We start from the raw sequence: 13709 nt of genomic DNA, 5'->3' as shown, positions 1-13709 counted from the left end.
GCTCCAACGGACTTTTATTTTGTATACCAGAAGTTCCCACAGAAACTGTACTTGAGGTAGCTTGCTGACTGTGAATGTAAATGGACTTGGACTAAATGGTAAATGGACTTGATTTTATATATGGCTTTATCCCCACACTGAAGCAGTCTCAAAGCGCTTTACATATCAGCTCATTCACCCAATCACTCTCACATTCACACACCAGTGGGACAGGACTGCCATGCAAGGCGCTAGTCGACCACTGGGAGCAACTTAGGGTTCAGTGTCTTGCCCAAGGACACTTCGACACATAGTCAGGTACTGGGATCGAACCCCCAACCTCTCGATCAGAAGACGACCCACTACCACCTGAGCCACGGTCGCCCTATAGACATGGACAAAAGGCTGGATTAAAAAGAACTAAAGGAAAACACGGACTGAGTTATTCTTAGTTAGCCAGGCACAACAGTTCCAACACTGAGCAGGTGAAGATGATTAAAGCTGATCACGTTCTCACGGAGGGGGGAGGGCGGTGCACTTAATAAGCGGTCCCAGGAAACATTTTGAAATTAAATCTGTGTTAACTTGCGAGTTGTTGTTGTAGCGGCTAAACATGTGTGCGCTAAGTTAATGCAGAAAGGGGTCCGCTGACGGCTAGGTTTCTTTTGCTAGTTACTGTGTGAAGTTGTTGTTCACAATGTGTCGTTTTTCATGTGAAAAATGAAGTGCGTCCCAGGGATAGTGGATTTACTGCGTCCTTTTAGATTTTTATGCGTCAGGGACGCAGGATGTGTACCTAGCAACATCACTGCAAGGGGCAATAATTTTCATAACCTGCAAACAATTCACATCAAATTCCATTTCAATCCCGCCAGGTGCTTTAGTTCAATGTGGAGAAATGTTGGGATCCTAAAAGCCTGTGGCAAAACACACAGACACTCAACTATGAAGTAGTTCATATTTGGAGCTCAGAACTTAGTTGAAAATCTTAAATTACAACTCTAAATTGAACTTGTTCATTTTAAACTTTGTGGCCATGACGTGGAAGTCGTTCATTTAGAAAGTGAACTTTCCTAGCACTGCCAAAATTTAGATCAAAAGTCTTTAACAAGCTTTATAATCCAGCAGGTTTCATTGGTGACTCCTTATGCAATTTAATTGGCATTAACTTGAAAAAAATTAAACAAAGGTACCAACTTTCAATAATGGTCAGCTATATAAAATTGGAAAGCTAAATACATACATAGTAAGTAAGTAGCTTTTTCATGGCTGGCCAAATGCGGTTGTGAATGAAGATGGGATGTCATGTAGATGTAGGACTGATGACATCATCACCCTAGAGGAAGGACCAATGTTCTAACTGATGACATCATCACTGAAGAGGTAGTACTGATGACATCATCACTGAGTCCGTCGACTCAGGAGGTGGGGCGTCCAAACAAATCAGACATTGCACACCCCTGAACCAAGCAGCAGCCATGTTGAAACTCTCAGGTCAGTCTGAATATTTGAGGAACACACACTAAGACAGACACACAGACAGACAGAGATTCCTTGCTTTTATAGAGAGATGTGGTTATTTATGTGCTTAAAGATCTGGCAACCAGTATGAATAAAAATACAAACAGACTCTTTTATCACCAGCTACACATCAACAACATGTGCCGCTCATTTTTCTTTTTTTTCTCTCCTTGGGGACAGCATGTGTAAGGCTAGATCTGGGTTTCTGAATGCAGTTCTGAGGGCAATTACAACTACATAGAACTATGCAACGTTCCATGCATGTAAGAGAGGGAGAGAGAAGGCTACAGGAAAGTGCGTTTCTGTTACAGAATAAATGCACTACTTCCACCCACGTTAGCTCGGTGCTTCCAGCACTCATAACATGAGGGAATCATACTGAGAACAACTGGATATCTCCACTGTGCCTCTGACAGTTAATCACCACATAGTTCAGAAAACTGATATGGATGACTCCAAAATGACCTCATTTAAAAAAATATGTATATATATATATGCTATTTTGACTCATACTAAGCTTTAACAGAGAATGATATTGTCCTTGGTTAATTGGTCATTTTCTATTTTGCCTAAAAAATAAAACAAATATTACAAATGCCATCATGTCACCCAGGCCTACCGGTAGTTCTAGCCTAAATAAAACACGTAGTGGAGGGGGGAATAAAGGGGTGAAAAGCTGAAAGAGCTCCAAGATTTGACTACCACCATCTGGTTTAGACTTCAGGATGAGGAATTTAGTTACTTGACTTTTCCCCTGAAAACACAGAGAGAGAATTGTTGAGAGAACTGCTGCTCCAGCGAATGGGGCTATAACAGGTCTCAGCCTCCAAGCAACATTTCCTGTGTGTGTGGAAATAACTGGCAGACATTGTTCCAACTGCTCCCACTACTCTCAGTATTCCAACATTAACAACCACTGAGCAGAACACTGAAGAGATCTAAACAATTAGCAGGAAAACTCACTACCAAAATCCTAATATACACAAAGCTGAGTTAGCACATAAAGACCAAGATCCCATTTATAAAACAATCTGTATGATTGATACTGCATACAACAGAGCTAAAAAACTAAAAAAAGACATGTGCAACCCCCCCCCCCAAAACTTCCAAACCCTTTTCCTTTCATAAACCACAGTCTACCTAGAAGTTTCTGTACCTTGTATCTCACCCTGTCCTGTTTTAGCAGAAATGTTCAATGCAAAGTACCTGATGATTGTTTTCTGCATATAAAGGAATCTGATTTTATGCTTGATCGTGGCAGAAAAGAAAAAGTTCAATTCATTACAAAGTAGAGGTGTTTGTAAATGTGGTTGTGGCCAGAAAATGTAAAGTAATTCAGTATCTAATAAAATAAAAACAAGTAAATGACAGCACGATGTCACCTCTGTAAATACTGTGATTGCCACAGAGTAAAATGTGAGAAAAAGTGAAGAAAAAGTTGTCTTATTTTATTTTATTTCATAACTCACTATAGTAGAATCTGACAAATATAGACTGGTCCCAGATCGCAGCAAGTGGAATAAGCTTCAGCAGACCCCAAGAAGGGCAACAGGGCTCAAGACTGCAAGAGAGAACATTTTCTCTGGTCACGTTGGTGCAAGTGTAATATACATTTTAATGCTCCCTCTAGCACAGGCACTGTATTAGACATTGTGGGGGAGTGTTTGCTGTTGGTGGAGGGGTTTGTTTGGAGCCGTGGTGCACAGAGGTGGGGGGGGAGGAGGGGAATCAGTGGGCTGCAATGATGGTGATAATGAAAGTAATAGTAGTAATTAATAACTTCCATTTTTTTCTCTACCACCTAACCCGACAAAGTTAAATTCTCCCTCACTCCCTGGAGTTTATGCATGATTTGCAGGCATCAGGAAAATACTGTTAATATACAGCAGGCCACTTGCAAGATACTTGGGATATTTGAGATGTCTGCATTCAAATGCTTCAACCAAGTTGTACTTTTACATGCTTTCTTAGTTATTGCAACTATACAGTCTCATCCTAAGCACCATTCCATGGTGCAGCATTATGCTGCTCTGCAACTTTGTGCCTCTATAAACCAGTATTGGACCTCATGAAAAATTTAGATCGTGAAATAAAAAATTTAAAAAAATATGTTTATATATAAATATAATGCCCAGCAATACCTGATATCAAACATTATTTTTTGTCTGTTAATGCTATAAATGCTTTACTTAATTTCACATAAAAATTATAAAAAAACACATCAAATCGGGCTTTGTTTCGTACAAGAATATTGTGGAATTTAGAGACCTGAAGGCAAACCCATGCACAGTGAGGTGTATGGGTTTGTGCTCCGACTGAATCCAATGCTTGAAAAAAGAAAATGAAGGAAATGCACCAGATGCCACACATACTGTGCATAATCAAAGTTTAGCTCTATGAACAAGTTGTTACCTTAAATTACATCAACAAATTAAAAAAAAAACGAAATGATTTTTAGAAGAAAAAAAAACAGTGACTATGTTAAACTCTGTATTACACAACCACATTTCTGTTGCTAAGCACAGTGACTGAGTGGAACAAATAAAACCTTGTCATGGCTGAGTGTACACTTTGGTATTGCAACTCCTTAAACAGACTAAGGCTGCTTTTACATATAAGTAGTCCGAGCACTGGGCGGAATAGGCAGAGAATAGCTGACAATATTTATCACCTTGATTTAGCTCAGTTTTCAAAGCTATAACTCAAATCATACAGGATTAACGGCACTAAAAGACAGAAAACAGAAAATGATAAAGGTGAAACACTTCACTAAATCTCTCATTCACTCGCTCATTAAGTGCAGCTGATGAAGCCCCCAAATTTCCACTGGATGTGTAAATGCTGTGTAACAGCAACGGAGCTGATACGTTTCCATTTAAAGGGGGCATATCATGCTAAATCCACTTTTTTAGCCCTTAAATGCATTTTGTTGTATATTTAGAGTGCTTAGAAGTACAGGTGCTCCGTAGATATCTTTATATTCTGTTTTGCTCATATTTTTCAATCTGTTTCGATTTTTCTATTCTCTATTATGTTTTTTGAACCATTACATCACAGTATTTGCAGCTGAACTGCCAAATTAGTACATCAACTCCAGGTCCAACACTTCGAGCAATCCACCATTTTTATTTCTCGATTTTATTTTGTAGTCCAAGCTCAAGGATGCAGAAGTTACGAGAGGATAAGTCAAAATGTTCAGTTGCTGGATGTAGAAACCCACACGCTTCATTACACCGTCTCCCAGCATCAGAACCTTTCCGATGTTCCTGGTTGAGTTTTATTTTTCACGGAAATGTACCCACATTTGTGGGTAAGGTCATTTTTGTGTGCGCGAAGCACTTCATGGATGACTGCTTCAGCAACCTCCACCAGTATAAAGAAGGATTTGCCAAAGACTTTGTCTGATTAAGGGGTCAATTCCTTCTATCTTTGGAGATGACGAACAGAGCACTTCGGTAAGCTGTAAATAACGCTAAAAAGTGTGATAAGACGTCCCCGTCATTGTTTTGTTAGCAGTTGCTTAGCAGTTGCACCGTCTTCAGACTTCATATGTTAGCGCTGTGTGCTCATTTTAGATCCTTGATGATATGGCCTACGTGATTTAATTTAAGTCTAAAGTTTTCATTAGTCATTTCATTTTGCCGTTTTTGTCTTTGAAAAGACTGTATTAAAATGCATCTTGTGACGCTAGCTTGACACTAGCGTTAGCTCAGTGCTTGTGTTAGCTCACTTGTTAGGGTTCTGCAGGTTCATCATCTTCATTTTCATCTCGCTCCGCTGGGTCCGACTCTGGCTCAAACATGTAAGGCTGGATGGACAAGTCTTCCGTTGTTGACATTTTGTAAATAACCTCTGAATAAAAAGTTTATGCGCCGCTACATAGCCGTATCTCTATCAAACTACAAAAATGGCCGAGCAGGGTGGAGTTGAACCGAGTGTCACCTGAAGAGGGGGCGGGGTATGGAGTGTCTCATTTGCATTTAAAGAGACCGCACCAAAACGGGTTGCTCTCAGAAGCACATCAGAAAAGGGGTAGAAAAGGGGTGGAGCTATAATAATGAGGAATTCAGACCCAAGCATTGCAGTTCCGCTTTATATAGACCACAACTGTATGATTTATATGTAAAAAGGAAGGATTTAAAACCATGATATGTCCCCTTTAAGTCAATGTGTCAAATTACACTGCATGCGTTATGTGGTCCGTCACAGCTGCGTAACTACTGGATTTTGCAGCGTATAGGACGCAATTTTTTTTCTTTAAAGTTGAGGGTGCGGCCAATGCGGCAGTGCACTCTGAATTTTTTTGTCGGGAGGCAGTATAATACCGACAGCCCCTACAGTGAAATGAATGAACTGTAACAGCCACTGAACATCACTGTGAAATAAATGTTCAGAAACTAGCTTCGGGTAATGTGGGGAAAAGTAAAGCTCTCATAGCTTTAGTTTAATAACTCAGGACGAATGCATCATGGTCCACAGGACAGCGTCCTATTGTGGAGGGAACATATGTGGGAGCGAGTGACAGCAGAAGTCATACATATGTTCTATATTTGTTTTTATTTATATGTATATATTTAACAAAAATCAAATACCCATAATAAATTTAAGTTTGGGGAACGGTGTGCATCTATGCATTCACGGTGAGAAGAGCGTATAAAAAGTAGAATAATGTAATGTAAGATATTTCACCAAGTTTTTAATAGAAATTAATAATAAACAGCATCAAGTGCACAGGGGCAGACAGAACGGTTTATCAGTCTGGATCCAGATGTGGGACAGTGATTAGGAGACTTAATGTAGAGATGGAAACTCATCTGTTGAAACTGATCAGAATACGCGGAAATACACGGAAAACCTCCGTTAACAAGAGTACAGCAGCCCGCCTACCTGCCCGTTCCGATTGGCCGAGTCATTTGAAGGGCACCCTCATCAGCCAATAGGGTGCGGCCTATGTCACGGAGCAGCCTTTATGTGAAACTTCTTTGTAAAATTGCTCAATTATTGAAATACAACCAATACAGCGGTGCGTTCAATAGCCCAGAAAATATTGCCATGAAACCATGTGTTTTTTGTTTGACACAAACATTAAAACAACGTTTTCAAAACATGCACTTTATTTTTCAATATAAACATAAGCAACTTGTAAACAAAAAATAAAAGCGTATCAAGCGGACTGTCGACTGCTCCGGTCAAGAGTCACACCGGGGGTGAAGGGACCCAGACCACGCAGTAAAGCGGAGAGAGAGCAGCGAGGTAACCATTTCCACGGAAGTGGGGAATTGGAGGGAGACAGGAATGTAAAGATCACTTTAAACATAATGTCATGTCTGCTCCTGTGGCAGCCTCCACAGTATGTTGGTCATCGTTTACGGTTAATGCCTCGTCAAGGCGTTGACTTGACGGGTAGTCAGGATTTTTGGGCGGCGCACGTAAGGTTACAGGGGAGGGGGTCTGAGCAATAATGTAAAGATATTCCTATATAAGGAAATACAAAATGTTCATAGATAACAATTTTACCTAAATGTATCAGGGCTCTACAGTGCAAGCATTTTTCTCACATTTGCCCCTAAAACAACCGACGTACGAATCGTGAAAATAAGTTAGTCGCACATTGTGCAACTAAACACAAATACCTAACATAATTATCCATTACACTGCTCATTTTGTTCGTGGACGTAATGGATGGCCTGAGTGAAGAGCAGCGTGAGATGCTCTCATCCAATTTCTCTAAAATATTGGACATCTCTAAGCATTATGGGGGATTGGTTGAAACAGGAGAGTGCGTGTGCTACAGCTGTGCACCTGACAGAACCTGGAAATAGCTCTGAAGTGTGAAAACAGCCACCCTCTTATAGTCGCTACAGCATGCGGTTCAGGGAATAAATTGAATAGTTTTCATGATTTTCTAGTGTCAGAGTGAAGATCGTACTCATAGCTGCCTTTTTTTTGGCATGGACAGAGGGGTTCAACATGTGCACAGCCTGGTTCTGATCCAGGAACGTGGTGGACCCCTGAACTGACTTTGATCAATAAGTTGAGGACATTTTTTGTCCATCTTGACACAAATATAATGGAAGGAAAAATATTTTTTATATTGTAACATAATCACATTTTTCATTTCTTATTTTTAGAACAGATTTGTTTTTAACTGTCAACTTGGGCAAAATTTATCAGTTTTTGGTATAAAGCATAAATTTGTTTGTGTATCTGTTGAAAGAAAATCCTTGATAGATCAAAGTCAGATCCATCACAATTGATCTAACCGAGAGCTAAATCTGGTCAGCTCTGGGTTACTGTATGTAAGGAAAGCATTAATAAAAAGATTGGATCATTTCATTTCTTATGATCAAAATACTTTTCATGGTCATTGTTTAATCATTTTCTTTATTTTTGAAGCCAAACTGTGATGAAAACACTAATAAAATGATTAAATCTGTAGTTGCTGAGACAAGTTTGTTGACGCGTATAAACTGAGTCAAACTAAATCTTGGTGAAAGATGATACACATTATAAACTTACGGACAACTGAATGGTTAAACATTTATTAGTGAAATATAGGTCAGTTTATCAAAATCAAATCTTAAATTGCCATGTGGCAGTAGATTAGATGTCTTACTTATCCAACATGACAAGTGACCTTTGACACTTCATGTAGAACCAGTCTGAAACCAAACCACTTCATCTACGATAGTTTAAAAACTGCTAAATGAGTTAAAACCCAAATGAAAGATTCAGAATATTAAATAGTTAAACAGAAAATGTTTCAACATCCCATGTGAAATTGGCTCAATTGCAAGCGGTAAAAACAAACTTTTGAGATGAATGATGATAGTGATGTGAGCATTTGCCACAATATTTTGTAAAAAGTAAAAAGAATGTTGATTTTCAGTTCACATGCCAAAATACAAACAATTGGACTATGTCACACCTTCAAGCATCTACAGTGGACATATAGTACAGGTTTGAATGAAAACATTCTGGTAAATCAGGAGAAAATGCCTTTTTACGCAACTACACACTGTCAGATTATTTATGATTAATGATGCATTGATAAATAAAGCTTCACAATAGGCCTGGGCAAGAATCAGAGACCTTTATTGATTATATATTAAGTTTTCTCTGTTGATGATATAGAAAAATACATCGCCCATTTCATACCTTATTTTGTATTAACAAAATGCTCATTTTACGAGTTGCCATTTTCGCTACCCCTCAGAACAGAATGAAAAGCGCAGTTAGATGGATTACTGAGTGTGTTCTAACCCAGACCTTCCACTAAACAAGCCATACTACAGAAGTCAATCACACGTGCTGTCCCTTAAAGGAAAAAAAGCCAAAAGTGGCACATATTGTGCAGCTGCTTGTTAATAAAGGAAGTGTCTATTGATACGGAAATGTATCAATAGCCCCCAGGACTATGGGTACGTTTTCCGGACCTTTTCTACATAAGCGTAATGAGCCTGTCTTTTCACTGTGTCAGGAAGGCTGAGTGGTCGTAAGCAGCTGACTCAAGAATTCTTACTTCCGTTGACGTGGATTTGAATCCCGCTTTTGACTTTTTTTTTTCTTTCATTTTAACATATTTTACAAGGCAAATTCCACCTTTAAAAATACATATACAAAAATGAAACATTTAGGGTATTTCCTGGGTTAGGGTAAAAATAACTGTTAGCTAAAAATAAATAGGAGCTAAAATAAAACTGACGGAACTTTAAGTCAAGTCGTGCACCCATCACGTGACCTAAATTGGCCAATGAGGGGCACTGCGTATGAATAGACAAAATCAAATCAATCAATCAATAGCCGCAGCCGTTAATAAATGCGTGTGTGCCATTTTTCATCAGCAAATTTAACCCAGAATTGTCTTTCTGGTCAGACTTTGAGTTAGAAATATAGAGATTCATACCGTATATCGCCATTTTGAAATATATCAAGATGAGTTTTGGTCCATATTGCCCACCCCTACTTCACAACAGCTTTATTGCATGAGATAAAAGTCAAAAGTATTCTTTAGGTCCACCCTTTCCTTGTGGTATTTCCATAGCATTCCTATCCTCCATTTTAATCTGTTATGTAACTACTGCACCAAAAAGTATCCAGCTACAGAGATGGCAAGAGTAAAAGAGACAGACAGAGAGAGAAAGATATTAGATGACCGTGAGAAGAAGAAAACAGTTCAATTATTTGAACTAAAATCAAATGGTGGTATCTGTAGATAAAGGTTTGACTCTTAAGACTTTTTATACACAAACCCCACATTATCACCGATTAAAAGCAGGAAGAAGAAAAAAAACTAACTAAACTTTCCTCTTGTGTTAAATGGAAAATAAGATGTTAAAATCTAGTTTAATACCATTGTTAAAGTGCACCTTGAAACGTGTTATAGGACTTAAAACGAAGCATGAAACTGACTGTAATATTTCTCTTTGTGCTTTAATGTGTTTTTTTTTTTTGTTTTTTTTGTTTTTTTATCACAGACATGCACAGACACGACCTGTGCTTACTTTGGACTGACACACACACACACACACACACACACACACACACACACACACACACACACACACACACACACACAAAGAAACGTTAGCATTAGCATTAACCTAAACTCAGTAAACACACGCTCACACATACAGCAAGCATTACCAGTCAGGACATCCTGAAGGACAGTTAAACAAAACTGTAAAAGCAAACCCTTGTAGGGAGTTTTAAGGCATCGGAAGGAATAATGTCACAACAAGTTAGCCAAACAAGCTAGAAAGAAACTTGAGCTCATAACCAAAACATTACTTTACCGCTTAAAGTGAACCAGGCGCTGATTTTCCCACTATGAGGACGAATGAATATCAGAATAAATGTTTTAGGCGGTGCGTACTTACACAACACCTCTCGAGATGATCCAGGACACCATGATGACTCCTGTGTGCGTCACAGGTGGAGGACGGTTGCGATTAATGTGATACCGATCAGCGGGCCAGGAACTCCTCAAAACCACTCAGATACGGATCACTAGGCTGTAAAATAGCCACAGAAACTTGCTAGAAACACAGTGTCTGACAGACAGATGACTAGCCGCTCTCCCGTGTGAGTTTCCTCGGTCTGAGGTCGAACCTCTGCCCGATCCTGGCACCAGCAGTTACCACCTCCACCAACTTCGACGCTAGCGTTGCTCCTATTGGCTACTGCACTCTGTTTACAGCATGCGCTGATTCTATTGGCTGCCCAGTTCACGTGACTCTGCTCCTCCAAAACGGGTGGGATTTTAAATAGAACAACTTTGCCCTGATTGGTCATTTTTTGATTCGTGGCGAATATCAGCGAATAGTAAAAGAGCAGTGGATTTAATGGACAGATGTTTTAAAGGGTAACTGTCCTTAGTGGAAATGAATAACAAAAACGGGTTTTATGTATTGCAAATAAACAACATATGTTGATAAATGTATCTATTGGTTTGTTTGTTCATTTATTTCTAAAAAATTAAATTAAATAAAAAATACATTTTAAGCACTTTTTGCACAACGTCATAACCAGAGGTGAAAGTAACGGATTAAGAGTACTCACGTTACTGTAATTGAGTTGCTTGAGTACTTTTTTGAGTATATTTTCAGTCATTTTACTTGTACCTAAGTACCTTTTAAAAGATGTAAAGTAATTTGTTACATTCATACACCCAACCTTTACTGATGAACTTATTATTTTTTGTTTTAAAATTGATCAACGGACATTGTGAAACTACAAAAAATAAAATGGCCAGACAACAATCAAATGCATCACATCATAGCCGATCAACCAGATTAAACGCAATACACGGCGACAAAACAGCATTGAATGGAGGTTATTTTCTCAGTTTTGGAGTTCATAAATGTAGCTTTACTTGGAGCATGATCATTTGTTTTATTTTGAATTGAATTAATGGATGTTATTTTATTTAAAAAAAAGAATTGTACATTTTGACAAAACTATTATTTTGTACAGATGCCTTTGTGTAAAAGGCATCTGTACAAACTTAACTGGAATTAAGTTCCAGTTGTGCAAAATCTCATCTCTTCCTTTTTAAGTTTATACATGAGATGTTTACTGTATGCAAGAGAACAGTATTTATGTATTTTTTGTAGGACTTAGTTGTGCTTGTACTTAAATAATAATAATAATAATTAATTGGATTCATATAGAGCCTTATTTTGGTGACTCAAAGCGCTTGAGTACACTTCAACCAAGTAACAATACTTCTACTTAAGTAGGATATATCAGTACTCTTTATATCTCTGGTTCTACCTTAAAATTCAATCTAGCCATGTTCAGCCAGATGTAACGTCACGTGATTCTGGCACAGTGTTTACATTAGGTCCACCTGATTTATTTTATCTTTTTTTATTCATTTATTTTGTAGTGCTTTTCTCCACATTTTATTTAATCTGGCTTTATTTCTTACTGGGACAACACAAGGATGTGTGTTGAAGCTCCTGCTGACGTGTATGAAGCTGTTGTTGTGAGCTCTTGTGCTCAGTGTTGCTGTTTAACTGATTGTGGTGGTAAGGCAATCAGGAGACTGGGCACACCTTGGCTGAGATCGGGGCGCCAACTCACTCTCTCAGCATACAGTATATACCGTATACTGACAAGACAGGGTGTGTTGAAACAGACAGGAATCTTTGACTCATAGACAGAAACTAAAACTAAAAAACCTATACCAGATAATAATAAAGTAACTTGAGAGTAACGAGAACAAGACTAATAGAAATGAATCACCAGGGTTTGAATCCATGACCCTTAGTTCTAATGACAGCATTTTACCTTTGTACCTTTGTGTACCACTGAGCTACTTCATATTGAAGTTTCAGAATCACACTGAAAAGCCACAAGCAAAAAAACAGAAACAAGAACCACAAAAACCGAACTGAAAATGAACAAGCAAAAACCACAAAACAAATCAACTTAAATTACAAAACATGAAATGATACGCACAGTAGTACAACACAAAAGACGGTATCTAATATTAAAACACAAATGTAGCCTTCTATATAACACGTAATCAGAGAAAACAGAATTTTGATTTATTTACAACCTGAAATGTATCCTTCTTGTCTGGAGAAAAGGTTTTTCAGTGACTGCTGATCTATTTGGATTTTCAAAGAGGGTGAGAACCAGATCTGGGTCTCAGTAGATTGGACACCATAGTTCCAGGAGACAGAAAAGCAACAACTCCAAAGAGGACTTTTTTAAACCATTTTTTCTGACCTTATAACACCCCAGCACCAGAGGAGGGGTGGGTTTGTAAAACAAGAAACATGATCCTCTCTGACCATGGATAAATGCTACTCAAATGTACTCTACTCAAACCACCACCTCAGACTGTGGACACTATCCGGCAGGCCAAAACTCTGTGTATGTCAAATTAAGAACAGCTGCCTCTAGTTTGTGGAGCTACAGTATAAGTCATCACACTCAATGATGAGAAGCTTTACTTGGTTTAATGTTGTCCTGACATACAAATGCAGTTGCAGTTACAACTTTAAGCTGTGTCGCTGATAACCAGATTATCATTTTCTCTTTGGGATGGAAAAACGGTCTATGACATTACTGTATGTACTGCTTAAAGGCAAGTCTGTGGCGAAAATAGGCCGACACCTTCAGAGCTTATACAATAAAGAACTGGACGTGGCTCAGAAGCTCCAAAGAGCAGCAGAGATGTTTGAGACTCCAAGCACTGTGCTTACTGCCAGGGGAAATCTACTAGGAAGGCCCTACGAAACCCACCAAGCAGAGACCAAGGCAGGGTATGACTACTAATAATTAAAATATATTGTTGCTGGTGACCCTGTGTTAGCTGAGGTTGGACAGCACCTGTTGAAGAAAGAAGGGCTATTAGCCTAAAATCTGCAGTTTTCTGCAAGTCCTAAAGCCCTTTCCTCAGTATCTACTCCGCACCCAACAGTTTAGTTGTTTTTCCTTTGACCTATATGGGATACTTTCAGGTATAATTTCTCATGCTTACTTGCCATCGGAGTCAGGCCAAAATGTGACATTGATTGCCGGAGCACAGTAATTGGGCAGCAGCATCACTTGTGCGTTCACACCAAACTTCAGCGACTCTGGCGACTAGATTACATTCAAGATCAATGTAAATGACGCAACGTCAAGTGACGTCAAGCAACGTGACTCTTGCGATTCCTGCGACTTTGTCCTGCATCCTGAGTTGCTGGAAGTCT

General features: G+C 38.8%; 1 protein-coding gene across 1 annotated transcript in view; it reads right to left on the bottom strand.

Moving 5' to 3' along the window:
• reep3b (receptor accessory protein 3b) overlaps positions 1 to 10671 on the bottom strand; it is a 41993-nt gene extending 31322 nt beyond the window's left edge. The window contains exon 1 of the mRNA XM_028475947.1: positions 10380 to 10671. Within this exon, the coding sequence (XP_028331748.1) occupies positions 10380 to 10411 (32 nt within the window). The 5' untranslated portion in view covers positions 10412 to 10671. The remainder of the gene's footprint in view (positions 1 to 10379) is intronic.
• Positions 10672 to 13709: the final 3038 nt, after the last annotated feature.

Source organism: Gouania willdenowi, chromosome 19 (genome assembly GCF_900634775.1).
Source record: "Gouania willdenowi chromosome 19, fGouWil2.1, whole genome shotgun sequence".
Lineage (NCBI taxonomy): Eukaryota > Metazoa > Chordata > Actinopteri > Blenniiformes > Gobiesocidae > Gouania > Gouania willdenowi.
This window is presented reverse-complemented; position numbering and strand designations above follow the sequence as displayed.